Source organism: Ruditapes philippinarum, unplaced genomic scaffold, assembly GCF_026571515.1.
Source record: "Ruditapes philippinarum isolate M1 unplaced genomic scaffold, ASM2657151v2 ctg711_1_1_1_1, whole genome shotgun sequence".
NCBI classification, from domain to species: Eukaryota; Metazoa; Mollusca; class Bivalvia; order Venerida; family Veneridae; genus Ruditapes; species Ruditapes philippinarum.
Window position 1 is genome coordinate 121,073 of NW_026856903.1, and position 15,136 is coordinate 136,208.

A 15,136-nucleotide genomic window follows, 5' to 3' on the forward strand; every position below is an offset into this window, starting at 1 on the left:
CGAACCATTTTTGTGAAGAAATATATAATGATAAAGCATTTAAGTTGTAAGGAGGGATTTTGTTTTATTATTAATTATTATATTTATTAATATGTACACAGAACGTGCACTTGTAATATATAACACAGATACGTGTTGCTAGTTCTATCGTTTAATGACCACTGGATGTTCCAAGTATATAAGTGGCGGGAAGATAATGGACATGCGAATTACAGTATAATTAAACATACATGTATGCATGTATACAATATACAACAGATTGCATCGACTGGCTTTTTAAGTAAGTTTTTCTTATCAAAACATAATAAGAAAATTTATACAAAACGAAGTTATACTGTAGTTAAAGAATAAGAACGTCAATGAATCTTGGATTGGAGAAAATACATTTTAATAATATAAAAATAAAAACAACACTTGTTTCGACTTTGATTCGAAATGAAGATGAACAACATACAAAATAGACAAAAACAGAATCCCTAAAGAAAGCCCAATTAACACGGCAAAATTGAAAATGTTGCAGGCTCGGTTTGATTGAGCCTGTTCATGGACGGTACTGGAAAGTGCAAGTTACCGTCCACGCCCCCTAGCACCGGCTTAAGCAGAATTCAACATTTAAACATGAAATAGTAAAATTTAGAATTTAGAAACATCGGCATATGTGTTCATACGGCGGTTATCATGGAACCTTCAATGTGACACAGTAGTGCCATTCCATGAAAAGCGGCGTATGGTCCCCAATTAAAAAAATACGTGTGCCCTAAATGAGAAAACAATGGGCGAAACTAAATAAAATGGAAAGTAACTGTTCAAGCGGTACTGTAAATTAAGCGGTACTGTAAAGAGGTACTGTAAAGCGGTGCTGTAAAGTACTGTAAAGCGGTACTGTAAAGCGGTACTGTAAAGTAATGTAAAGCGGTACTGTAAAGTGGAACTGTAAAGCGGTACTGTAAAGCGGTACTGTAACGATAACGTGACATGAAAGCGTACAGTACAAATATATAATTTATATATATATATATAGATAGATCAACGATAGGTAAAACTTTTTTTATAATATAGAAAGTTTGTCTAAAACCAAATATATATACATGTACAATAATTAGGAAAATATAGGTAATAAATTGATAGTCAATTCATGTTGAAAATTATGTACATGTACAAGTCAATATCAAGCATGAAGAAAGCGATTCTTCTATAGAATGATCTTCACTATTAAAATAAACAGCCACTAAAAATACAAGAATAAGTTAGGCTGCTGAAATTGTTTATATCAAACTTGGGGCTGTTCATCCTTGTCGTTACTTTTTGACGTGTTTGTCAAATCTATCGCGTGATTAGTTTTTTTTTTGACGTGTCTAATTCAAACAGAAAAGACATAGAATATCCAAAGACGCAATATGTATATATCATGCTGTAATTTTCCCGTTTCTGGATTATAAATAGATTTTATTAAAAACAACGTATTTATATATGCATATTGATATATCTGACAATATTGTAAGTTTTTATGTAGATTCCCCTGAATAAATCGATTCGATTTGAATACTGAGAAGATATATTTAGTAGTATGTAACCTAATTATTTTAGTACTACATTACCAATTTTAGCGCGCAATTTACGACCTCTTAAACATTCAAAATATTAAAATTCTATTTTTTTCATCTTTTTAAGCTAGATATCCGTCATATTTCTTACTTTTAATGATCTTAAGTATGACTGTAATCATTTTTAATCGAAAATAAATTATTTTATTGTCATAGAAATGTTAATTAATTTTTAATGATATAAGCTGTATCGTTCAAACTTCAACTTTCACTTTTCATAAAATAAACATTCGAAAATCACGCATTACATTGACAGGTATACTATGATATAGATATTTGCATTTTATATGCGACAAGTTAAAAAAATATAATTTCATTTAGATCTATTTTGCATGCGTTTTGTTTACTTTGCTGATAATTCGTTACTGAAAATTTGTTGTATCGAATCGATAGATTTTAGTTTTTTAACTTTTTAGATTAAATTAGAAACAAACATGTTAAAAAGAAGGGGTGTTGAAGCCAGTGTTTCTGCCAGACTGATTTTTTGGGTGGTATCAAAAGTAAATGATCAGATCTCATAACTGTTTGATTTCAAATTCTTTTCAATATTGAATATTTGCCATCGACAGAGACATTATCGCATTCATTTAATCACTGCAAAATTTGAGATCTGCCGAGGACGCGCTTTTGCGCCAATGGCGCTAAAAAAAATGAGAATGGCGCAGAAATATTGGCAGCAAAGGGCCAAGCGAGCATCTAAAATCTGTGCAAGACTTATATGAAAACAAAACTGTCCGCTGGGTTATTTAGTCATCCAGTCAAAACTTGTACCAACAGCAACACGTTACCCATTCCCCTGTAATTACGCATATTCTTGAGTTTATCTATTCCCCTATAGCTTTTGTTCACTTTATTTACTTACCGCATTTCTTCTCATAATCCCTTTCCCACACAGATACACACTCATTTCTACTACCGTAAATTTAATCCAATAAAACAAACAAACAAACAAATTATACAACTACTTTACATTTAAAATTATTAGCAGTAGTTGCTTTTTTTAGAAAAGCTGTAAGTTACAGTATAATCTGACAGGTGTACAACTTGATTTCCCCTAAGGAAACTCAAGTTTACGCAAGCTTTGGCTAATGAAGTGTAAAAAATATGTCTATTTTTCGTCATCAGAATATTTGACAGGGTGATTAACCAATCAGGGAAACAATTGTGCATGACTTTTTTCATGATCAAAAAGTCTGTCGGCAAGTGCCTTTGATGTATGCTTTCTACGGAGGCATACAAGGAGTAATAAAATCCGTCAATATACATTGTGACAAGGACATTTGGTGCAAAGTAGGAACAATTAAATGGATAATGCACAGTATTAGACATTAGAAATTATGTGGATAAATTATGCAAATCAGATTTTTGAGCAGCCATTTGAAAAAATGTTTTGCCTGCAATTAAATTTATTATTAATATTAGTTAGAAAGTTTCTGTCTAGGCATTTTTTTTAATTATTGGTTATCTTCTCTGTTAAATACTGAATCATAAGTGAACCATTTGTCATAAAATATTATTTAAGTTCCATAACAAAGGAAATTCAATTATCTACACACTTTTTAACAGTCATTTAGGTCAATGTTTACTTATTTTCCAATGGCCCATCATTTTTCAGATCTAGTGGGCCCAGGGCCCAGTACTTTCAAATTCTTGGCAGATCTCTGATTTCTACCTTTGGTGTTATTTGGCACAGAAGACCAGCGTGTCCTGTAGTAATAGCCTGAATTAGGTAGACACTCAAAAGCGCTCTGATGTCTGATTTAGCTCAAAAGGATTTCAATATTGCAGCCCCCTCTGCACTCAAACTAATGTGATATGTAATTTAATTGATTTTTATGTGATTCCAATTTAATTTATTCACATCATACATGTTATATATTATATAAAGCACTGCAGCCCTGTGGGGCCTGTGGCTCCACTCAGGCTTTCTGAAAATAAATATAAACACAGGGCTATTTTTCCTTCTATAACAGGGGCCGATATAAGGCCCCTTCACAATTCAAAATTGCACTTTTTTTTTCAGAAAGCGGCAGAAAAAATTCACAATTTCAAAAAAGATTTCACAAAATCTTCAAAATACATTGTTTACCTTCCGGTAAAACTTGATTTATGCCAATTGCAATAACACAGAAATAGTTTTAAAAAAGTTAAATGGTTTTTGCTCATGTTAACCGGGTTAATGTACCGACTTGAAGCAGATTTTACACAGGTTATAAATTATAGTCAACCATTTCCGGTTTCAAAGTGTCTTTTTTTTCATGTTGACAAGATATTCATGCATTTTATGCTATTTAAAAGCAGTAATTATACCCCCACAAACGAAGTTTAGGGGGGTATATAGGAGTCAGCTTGTCGGTCGGTCCGTCGGTCCGTCCACATCATGGTTTCCGGACGATAACTAGAGTTTGGATTGAGGTATTGTAATCAAACTTGGTATATAGCAACCTTATGTGGAAACTCTGGTTGGTATTGCATTTGGACCCCCAGGGGTCAAGGTCAAGGTCACTGTTACTAAAAATAGAAAAATGGTTTCCGGACAATAACTAGAGTTAGGAATGAGATACTGTAATCAAACTTGGTGTATAGCAAGCTTATATGAAGACCTGGGTTGGTAAAGCATTTGGACCCCCTGGGGTCAAGGTCACCGTTAGGAAAAATAGACAAATGGTTTCCGGACAATAACTAGAGTTAGGAATGAGATATTGTAATCTAATTTGGTGTAAAGGAAGCTTATATGAAGACCTGGGTTGGTATTGCATTTGGACCCCCTAGGGTCAAGGTCACCATAACAGTGTTACTAAAAATAGAAAAATGGTTTCCGGACAAGAACTTGACTTAGGAATGACATACTGTAATCAAACTTGGTGTATAGCAAGCTTATATGAAGACCTGGGTTGGTATTGCATTTGGACCCCCTGGGGTCAAGGTCAAGGTCACCGTTAGGAAAAATAGACAAATGGTTTCCGGACAATAACTAGAGTTAGGAATGAGATATTGTAATCAAATTTGGTGTAAAGGAAGCTTATATGAAGACCTGGGTTGGTATTGCATTTGGACCCCCTAGGGTCAAGGTCACCGTTACAGTGTTACTAAAAATAGAAAAATGGTTTGAGTTAGGAATGAGATATTGTTATCAAACTTGGCGTATAGCAAGCCTATATGAAGACTTTGGTTGGTATTGCATTTGGGCCCCCTGGGGTCAAGGTCACTGTTACGAAAAATGGTTTTCGGACCATAACTAGAGTTAGGAATGAGATATTGTAATCTTATTTGGTGTATAGGAAGCTTATATGAATACCTGGGTTGGTATTGCATTTTTTTGATCAAATTTCTGATTAAAGCAAAATTTCAAAGAGGACAAACCTTGGTATTATTGTTAATTTTATTGAAACAAACTTGTATACATTTTATATCTAGTAGATCTGTGGATACCTTAAATCAACCCTTCCCTTTTAAATCACTGTAAAGTCTGGAACCTTACCATCACATCAAGATTTACCATAGGTTATTGAAAACTTTGTGAACATAAAGAATGTTTTTACAATGAAAAGAATTAAGAAAAAAAAAAAAAATTTATTTTAAAATTTCAGATGGTATTGATTCAGTAAACAGAGGAGTACAGAAGATTTATTGGATAAACATAAGATAATATAGAAAGACATACCAGCATATAAAATGGCATCAAGAGGCAGGCAGGAGACGTCAAAGTTAAAGTCAAACTTAGAGGAACAGCTTGAGAGATTGATGCAGCAGCTGACTGACCTGGAGGAATTAAAGTAATTTATATAACTTTATTTGATTATCTTTTTACTCAGCATTATAACAGCCTCCGTGGTCGAGGGGTAAGAGTCGATGACTTCAGAATCCAGTTACCTCTCTGGCGTGGGTTCGATCCGCAGGAGATGCTTTGGTAGTTTAGCGCAGAGGAAGGTAGTCTAGTAATGGTGACGATGGTTAGAAAACTACCCGCCTATATATCTGAAACACTGTTGGGGAAAAGGCGTAAAATAAAACAAACAAACAAACAGTATATTATGCCACCATAGGGCTATGGCTATTTTTCCTTCTATACAGGAGTTGTTTAAGAGTCATTTTCCCAATGAATTTTTTTTAAAGTCATGCAAGTTTTCTGGAAAAAATGAATTTAAATCAAGGTTCAACTGTTCTTTCTTCCCCTTTTGCAAAAATACTGTATAAATTTCCCCCAAAATTAAGTGCAGGGCTGCTTCCCCAACCTGTGGAAAAAAGCCCTGCACCAATGATTATATTTTTTGTTCTAAGAGCACTTGTCTGTTCTGCCAACAACATGGTATTTATTTTAGCGCTCTTGTATATTATGCCACCAGTAAATGTTGAACTCTTATGCTACCTATTGAAAAATCAACAATGCATAAAACACATGGATTCTGATCAGACTTTGTTGTTTGATGCAAAAAAACTTTGTGTAGATTAGTAAAAAAACTGTTATCATAAACTTTATGTGACCATTCCTAATATGATATATTTTCCAAAATTTGCACGAAGCTGTTGCATTAAAATGAATTTAAGGTTTTTAATACTTTTTTACATAATTTGCATAACACAGATATATGTTTAATGAGAAACTTTGTGGAACCTGATGTTGATTGTCCTCCGATTAAAATGAACCTTTTTCATATTAAGATAATGATAAATATGCAAAATAATCATAAAAAGAAAACATTATTCTATTATTTACTGATAAAGACATCTAGCCAAAGTGTCAGCAATAAATAATTACTAAATTTTCATGCTTGTGAGGCATGTTTGTTTATTAAAAAAAAATCATGGGAATTTTCATTATTTCCACAGGGAAGACCTTGACGATGAGGAATATGAAGATACCAAGAATGATACCATAGAACAATTAAAGGAGTTTAAAGAGTCCCTAGATAAAATGATGGGTGGAGATTTAAGTTTGGTGGATGAGTTAAACAGTATGCAACTGGTAATAAATTTTGATCCTTGTAGCCATAATAACTAAGACATTATTTTTTTCTCACTTTTATAAGAAAAGTAGGCATTAAACACTTACAGTTTTGCATACAACTTCCTGTAGAACTTCATACCTGATCAGCCACCTAGAATTTTTGCTTGTGATTTCAGATATTGTTTTTCAGATTATGATTGAATGTCACTGTCTAAGGTACATAACTCTAACATGGATTATGACTGAATAATGTTCCTTTGTGAACATAGAAAATTCCTTGTTAAAGTTTTTTTTAGCATCATCAGTTTCCAAAATTATAGGAGGTATTCACTAAAAAGTGAACGCTTGTCTTCAGGATTATAATCGAGGTCACTGTCCTAGGCCCATAACTCAGACATGGGTTTAGAGTTATGGTCTTTTGGGAACATAGAAAATTCCTGGTTGAAATTTCTTGTGCCAGATCATTCTTCACAACAACTGAAAATATTCAATTAAAACTTTACAGGTCAATTTTGGATAAAAAATTGAAGACCCATAACACTTATACGAATAAGGACTGAATTATGGCACTTTGTATTAAAATGTAAAATAGAAAATTTGTTTCCTTATTAAAGTTTTGTTTGCAAGATTACTTTTCAAAATTGCTTATGATAATGACTTTAAACTTTAATTTTATTCATGTCTTTGAGATTATGATTGAAGGTCACTTTTAAAAGCCTGTAACTTGAGCATGGTTTTTGACTGTATTAAAGGTATATTTTATCACATATTGTTTTCTTGTTAAAGGCAATCCAAGCAGCTATTTCCGAAGCTTTTAAAACACCAGAGGTTATTAGAATGTTTGCCAAGAAGCAGCCTGGACAATTACGTGATAGATTAGCAGAAGTAAGTCATATATAGCATTCACTGTAGTACTTTTATAGGTTGAGAATACAATTCATTAACCCTTAACCAAGGGGTGTCCGTGTCCAAATGGTTAAGTTCTTTGACTTCAAATCACTTGTCTGTCACCACCGTAGGTTTGAGTCATTGGATGAAAGCTATACAGCTAGCTCGTGGAATGTCGGTGGTTCTACTCAAGTGCCTGTTTGAGCCAAAAATAATGTTCAGAAGGGTGCCTGAGGTCTTCCTCCACCATTTAATGTGGAAAGTCACCATATTATCTATACTGTGTTGGCGTGAAGTAAAAGCCAACCAGTAGAATAACAGTAACCCGTAACTTTCTTAATTATTATTTTGTAATTGCTTTGCCCTTCTTTCAATTTAGAACTGTCCTTTAAAGTTTAAGTGAATATCAAAATACAATAAAACTGAGCTACCAGCAGTGTCTACATGCACAGATATTTTCAGGCCTGGCTCTATTCTGGTTTCAAGGATAATCATTTAGGATTCCACTATGTTAAAGGCCCATTAATTTATGCCTCATAAATGCTATCACTTTTATTGCTCAAAACTGTTTATATTTGGTATCTTGTTAAGTTCTGTTGGCAATTGGTATAGTTATAGTAAATTTGTATTTTGTATAGAAGTCAAAATGCTTCTTTTTACATTTTGCAACCTTTTAAACAAAACAAAACTTTGTAAAAACATCTAACATGCACTTGATCCATTATCTAAGCATTAATAAACACATTTTTGACATTTTTAAAGAATAAAAAAAAAAAAGATTTCTGAGACATAATGTGCCTTTAAAGGTTACTTATTAGATGCAGAGTGCTCAATTTTAGATGTTTTCAGTTTTAGGTAGATTTTGTAAAGATGAAATATAAGTAATATGTAGTAACCTCAATAAATTGATAAAAATATTGTTTTATTTACTTATTGTAGATCCAAAGAGATGAAAAGATTGGTAAAATACCCAAAAGTCAGGCCGTAGGCCAGTCAGTAGAAATTTTAACAGCACTTAAGAAATTGGGAGAAACCCTATCTCCTGAAGAAGAAGCCTACCTACAAAGTAACTCTAGTGCCAGTTTAAAGGAGTTTGAAAAAGTTTCTGAAAACCTAGGTGAGTTATGTTATATTATAAGATGCATAGATCTCCATGCTGTTAAAAGAGTAGTAACTTCACTGGGGAGGAACTGTTACATAAAGAATAGTTATTATGATAAATTGTTAGGAGGTTTTCTGATAACTGCTACAGGGTTCCTGGAAAACGTTACTGTTTCGACGGAAAACATTTGTATATTAATTATTGCCTGTAATCGTGGATTTTATCAATTTTAATTGGTTTATTCCAAGTAAAAACTGAAAATGAGTGTTTACAACACTCCACACAGCATCATCTTGCAATAATCGCTTGTGACATAATACATTTTTTGTAAAGTTGATTTGCCTTTGATCTCTCAAAATAGCGAAATGGGGATACATTGCAGAAAATGTGAGCCGACACAATCACGATGAGCCCTGAACATTGTTTATTTGTACATGTATCAAAAATAGAAAGTGTGTCATCATTTAGTGACTCTAATACTAAGTGTAGTATAGTACATAGATGTACCACCATGTAAAAGTTTACAAAAAATTGTAAACGTGGGAGCCTTACCGAAGAAACATTCATCAAAAATGGTTATTTTCGTCTTTAAAAAGAGAGTTTGAGGTGCTAAATTAAACATTGATGATAAAGCTTGCCTTACATGTTGTATTATGTGTCAGAAAATACAGATGAAGAGGTCAATATAAAAAAAATCAGAAAAATAATTTGGGAATTTCACTCAAAACTACCAAATTGTAAACAAAAGGGGATGAAAAATTGGACTATAAAGTTTTTCTGACACATGATAAAGAACTCTCAACAAGTTATCACTATCCTTTCGTTTACAGTTCCTCCCTTGTGTGTGTAGTGGACAATGGAAACATGGCCTGCATCTCATCACAATTTCGCTTTGAATATGCAAACATTTCTTAAAGAATTACCACATATAAAATCATAAACATAACAGGAGTCTTGTCTTTTATTAAATTATTTTCAAAGTATTTTAAAGTAATATTTTTATATTTTCAGCATCTGGTGACAAAGTGTTAGCAGTTGCCGGGAGTCAAGTTCAACAAGCCAACAAATAAACCTTACCACAAAATTAGTGCATCACTATTCAGAAAATAAGAAGAAATACTCACCTCTCATAAGCAGTCAACCTGAAATAAGCAGCCATATTCCGTAATCCCTTTCATATACTGCCCCTGTATTTGCTTAGATTGTTTTATGAGCCTACTATACAGCTGCAATAATGGATTCCAAATGCCTACAGTATATGTTTATACATGTAGGATATAGCATGCCTGTTTTAGTGCTTGCAATTTCAACAGACAAAAGTTTTACATTAATTTTAGTAATTTGTGAGATTTATATAAGTATTTTGTGAGTAAGAACCCTGAAAATAACCAAGAAGAAGACCACAATGAAATCAGTACAAACATGTATCATTTTAGACATAATATTTAGTGCTAATGCACCAAGTTTCATGATTTAGTTTGAAATTTTAGTGCTAGACAAATGATCAGAATTGTCATAATACATACATTGTTGGCCTTTATGTCACAGTTATTCATCATTGATCCATAATATTGTAAGGAAAAAACACATTTGTTAATAGAACTCATTGTTATTATTTTCAAATATTTATAGAGTAAATTTAAATATCAAATCATTCATTTGAATTCAGTATGTTAAATCAATCGAGTGTTACTCTAAGTTTGAAAAAAGGTGCATCATTTGCAAAGGTGATATTTTTATTTCAGATGGCATGGGTATTTTTTTGTATACCTATATTCAACCATATATTTGATTTAAATGTTATTATTTGTTATATAAAGTAAGATCACATTCAAAAACATCAATTACTTTATTTGATTTGTTATTATCTTTTTTTATGTGTGCCATCAATGAAGGGCATTATGATTGTTTATGTCATGCTATAAGTGTCTCTTTGGCCTCGATATTTTTTCATAACACCTAAATTCTAGAAGCTAAATCACTTTTACTCAACTAATTTTATATATAATTTTGGCTTTTATGACTTTTTAAAAAAAAAATACAATAATTATTGCCAGTAGGTACTTGAACATAATTTACCCCAGGAGGAAAGCCTCACTTTTATATTTTAAAAATATAATATTGACCCTTTGACTGTGAATGTTTAACATGCAGGAAATTTCAAGGCAACTTTTTTAAAGGTATCGTTAACAGGTTTATGGAACAGGGGATTTTGTTTTAAAGCTGCATGCCTCCAGATAAACCGAAGTATTTCAAGGAAAACATCTTTGAAAAAAAGATTTTAAGAAAAGTGAACATATTCATAATTTAAGTAATACAGTACATGTTTTACACAATTAATGAGTGATTTTGGAGTATTTGTTACCAAATTTCTACTGTGTGAATTACATATTAAGAGCTTTTTATGCATTTTTTGACTTTTTTTTTGGGGGGGGGGGGGGTAATTTAAGTGGATTGTAAGTGCGATTTACAGTTTGTCCATTTCATTATATTTTAATTTTAGGTACATTTGCATAATTTTCATGAAAATTAGCATCACAGATTTATATTACAAATATAAATCCATGTTAGCATGAATCTGGAGGCATTGGAGGCATGATGCTTTAAAGTACTCATCTTTTCAGCATTGTACTTTTGTTGATGAACTGTTAACAAAGTAATGTAAGTGGGGGGGGGGAAATGTTTTTTGATACATTGTATGATCCTTTATCAGATACATTCCAATTGTGTTGATAAGTTTGTCTCCTTGAATGTGGTTTCTATCACAATAAAAATAAGAGCTGTCATTGATTCAGTGCAAAGCAAATCAACGATACATTGATTATCAGATATCGGATGACAAACATATAACGATACACCAATATATCGATATATATGTACCTATAATAACTTGTCTTTCATTCACTTTTGGGTAAAATTTTCATAATTTCTAGACTTTTAACTAATAAATGAAAATTATCAATATTTTGAATTGTGTATCGATCATTGATGGACAGAAAAATATCAACGTTACATTGATATTGTTTCTATCAATGACAGCTCTAATAAAAATATCAAAGAACACCACTGGTGTATATTTGCTAACCTAGTAGAATAAAGCAGCATTGACTAATCTTTTATGTCTTTAAAATTGGCATAAAACTTTGGTTATTTGATAATTTGCTCTGTTGGTTCTGATAATTATTATTTCCAGCTTTGAAAATTAATTAATTTTTAATTAAAGCAGCATGCCTCCAGATGAACCAACAAAATTTCAAGATAATCACACTCTAAATAAACAAAATCACTGTACCCTGTCTTGTGAGCCTATATAATTAAATTTGTACCTGTGTTGCGAGTAAAAGCACATGTTACTTCCGATCATAATAACTTACTTGGGAGCCTATATTATTTTAATTTGCACCTTACTTGCGATAACAGGAAGTAGACTTGTTTATAAACTGTGGATCAGACTTTAGAAAAATTTATTTATTTTTAAAAAAGAATAAAAAGATTGAAGAAGTTCAAGTAATTTAAATGTTATGTGCTGTTAATGACTAATTTTGCAGTATTTATTACCACATTTCTACTGCATTACTAAGTTAGTAAGGACTATTTTTTTGCATGTTTTGCTGTCTTTTTTTTAGCAATTGATGTTATCCAGAACTCAGCAAATGTTGGTTTTTCCTAGCTTATATGAAAGTACAATGTACATCCAAACTTTTACCTATAGCTTCACAGTGCACTAACCGTCACAATAGATAAGTCAATCTGTTGTGCTTATTAGTCCCCTACCGGTTTACCGGAGGGGACTTTAGGTTTACCCTCCGTCCGTCTGTCCGTCAGTACTGAAAATATGTTTATGAAACTTGACATATGGGTATATGGCAGTATGGAAATTATGCAAATCCTTTTCTTATCTTCTTATGTTGAAAATTCTGGTTGCTATGGCAACATAGACTTAATTTCAAGATTTCTGATTTCTAGTTTTTAAGTTTTTTCACTATAAGTTCTTTATTTCTTAAGGTATTTTCTTCAACCTCTAGATATAAGTTGCTTGTAATCAACCACATCATATGTGACAAGGTTTACAACTCTAGCACAAAATTTATCAGAATTACCTCCCTTGAACTTAAAATTTTCATGAAAAAACATTGTTTTTTTTTTAATAACTTCTTTTTCTGAATGTATCTACTTCAAACTTCATATAAATGTTTCTTATTATCACTCAACATTTGTGAGTGTTCAATACTCTAGCAAGACTATTTCCAGAATTATGCCCCTTTTGAACTTAGATTATTTTTTTTAAGAAATTGGTAATTTTTACTCCAACTTCTTCAATCATGATAGGATTTTTAAAATGTTATATTTTGATAACAGGGATGTTTAAAAAATAACTTTAGAGTGTCCTTCAGTCCGTCTGTCTGTACATAAAAACTGTTTCCTGTGATCACTTTTAAAGAACTTTTTCAACAAATTTACTTAAAATAGGAACATAAGTGAATGGCCAATGGCCCTTCAGAATGTTGCTTGGGCTCTTACCGGTAGGGGACTTATGGATTGCTTGCAATACTATGATAATTGCTTGTTTATGAAGCTGTAACTGTAGAAGTTAGTACCTACCAATTAGCTAGTAAAGTAAGCATGAATCTGGAGGCATGCTGCTGTAAGGTGATTTAATGGAAAACTGAGGTTTACGTGTAGTTAAGTGCAATAATTGTCTATAAATGTATATAATCGTGTACTGTTATTTACATGAATAGTTGTATTATTTTACATTGATTTAGTATATGTATAAGTAGGCAATATTTGAGCCGCTTCATGACAAAACCAACATAATGGGTTTGCGACCAGCATGGATCCAGACAAGCCTGCGAATCCGCGCAGTCTGATCAGGATCCATGTTGTTCGCTTACCAACCCTATTACAAGTAGAAAAACTGATAGTGAACAGCATGGATCCTGATCAGACTGCGCGGATGCGCAGGCTGGTCTGGATCCATGCTGGTCGCAAACGCATTACGCTGGTTTTGTCGTGACGCGGCTCATTTGATGTTGGATATTCAAAAAAAATAAAAAATTTAAATTTAACATACTCTCTTTGCCTCAACCCTAATTCACTTGTGTTATTTTTTTAACAGGTTCGTTAAAGAAAAGTCTTAAGTTTATAAGATGCTTATTATATGGATTTTTAAATTTCATTTGTCTTTATTTTTTAGCTCAAATTGAAGTAAATTTGAGAGTACACTAAAAAAAAATTGTGTAATTCTCAACAAATGTGTTTGGAATGATTATACGAGCTTACAATAGCTGTCTTCCAGTCATATGTATCTGTCTTGTATATTGGCATACAATATCTATATTCATTTATTTATGATTTGTTTTGTATATTATTATATATTTATGATTAGGAAGTTAGTGATTAGAAAAAATAAAAATATATGTGAATTAACACGCCTTTGTAGTTAATTCTTGGTACTCAGACACTCTCGCTAAAACATATGTACACTGTAACTGAAACGAATGAACCTCCAGGCCAATGTCGCTGAGGTAACCTTCAAGGATTGAGGCATCATAATTGCAGCCACCATTTATCACTGCCTAATCATAAGAGCTGCTTATATGGGTTTAAATTACTCGAGTCTATGCATCTCTTGGCTCCAGCTGGTGAAGAGGTTTTGCATTCAGTTTGTAACACCCGAGGTTAGCCAAAACCATCTTTCCTGTTTTAGTGCCATATGACAAATGGGTTGGTGCTCTATAAAACCAAACAAACCAGAAAATGAAACAAATGTACATTCTGAAAGAAACAAATGTACACCCTGACTGAAACAAATGTACATTCTGTTTAAAACAAATGTACATTCTGACTGAAACAAATGTACAACATAACTGAAACAAAATGTACATTTTGACTGAAACAAAAAAAATGTTTACCCTAACTGAAACAAATGTACACACTTACTGAAATGTACACTCTTCTAGCAGAAACAAATGTACACCATGACTGAAACAAATGTACACCCTGACTGAAAGAAATGTACATTATGTTTAAAACAAATGTACATTCTGACTGAAACAAATGTACACTCTAACTGAAACAAATGTACACTCTTCTAGCAGATATAAATGTACACCATGACTGAAACAAATGTACACCCTGACTCAAACAAATGTACATTCTGTTTGAAACAAATGTACACTCTGGCTGAAACAAATGTACACCATGACTGAAACAAATGTAGACCCTGACTGAAACAAATGTACATTCAGTTTGAAACAAATGTACATTCTGACTGAAGCAAATGTACACTGACTGAAAAAATGTACTCTTCTAGCAGAAGCAAATGTTAATCCATAAATGAAGCAAATTTACATCTTAGATTTCTTTTGTTGATGTATTAAACTGGTAGCATGAAGTAGAGACTATCTGCTTTTAAGCTCACCAGAGCCGAAGGCTCGGGGTGAGCTATAAGAATCAAAGGGGGATGCTCCGGCGTCCATCGTCCGTCGTCATGTGTCAACAATCGTCTTCCTCTCTGAATCTACCATGCCGATTTACTTCAAATTTGGTCTGTAGCATCCTTGTGACAGTCACACTTGAATTTGCTCATAT

At 32.5% G+C, this 15,136-nt stretch overlaps 1 protein-coding gene across 1 annotated transcript; it reads left to right on the forward strand.

Annotated features, from left to right (window-relative positions):
- The first annotated feature begins 1,784 nt into the window (after positions 1–1,784).
- Positions 1,785–10,032, forward strand: LOC132748090 (protein LZIC-like). Its single transcript, XM_060737636.1, has 6 exons — positions 1,785–1,860; positions 5,195–5,380; positions 6,435–6,570; positions 7,339–7,437; positions 8,380–8,557; positions 9,554–10,032. Exons 2-6 carry the CDS (start codon positions 5,280–5,282, stop codon positions 9,610–9,612), a joined length of 573 nt encoding a protein of 190 aa, XP_060593619.1. The 5' UTR covers positions 1,785–1,860; positions 5,195–5,279; the 3' UTR covers positions 9,613–10,032.
- Positions 10,033–15,136: the final 5,104 nt, after the last annotated feature.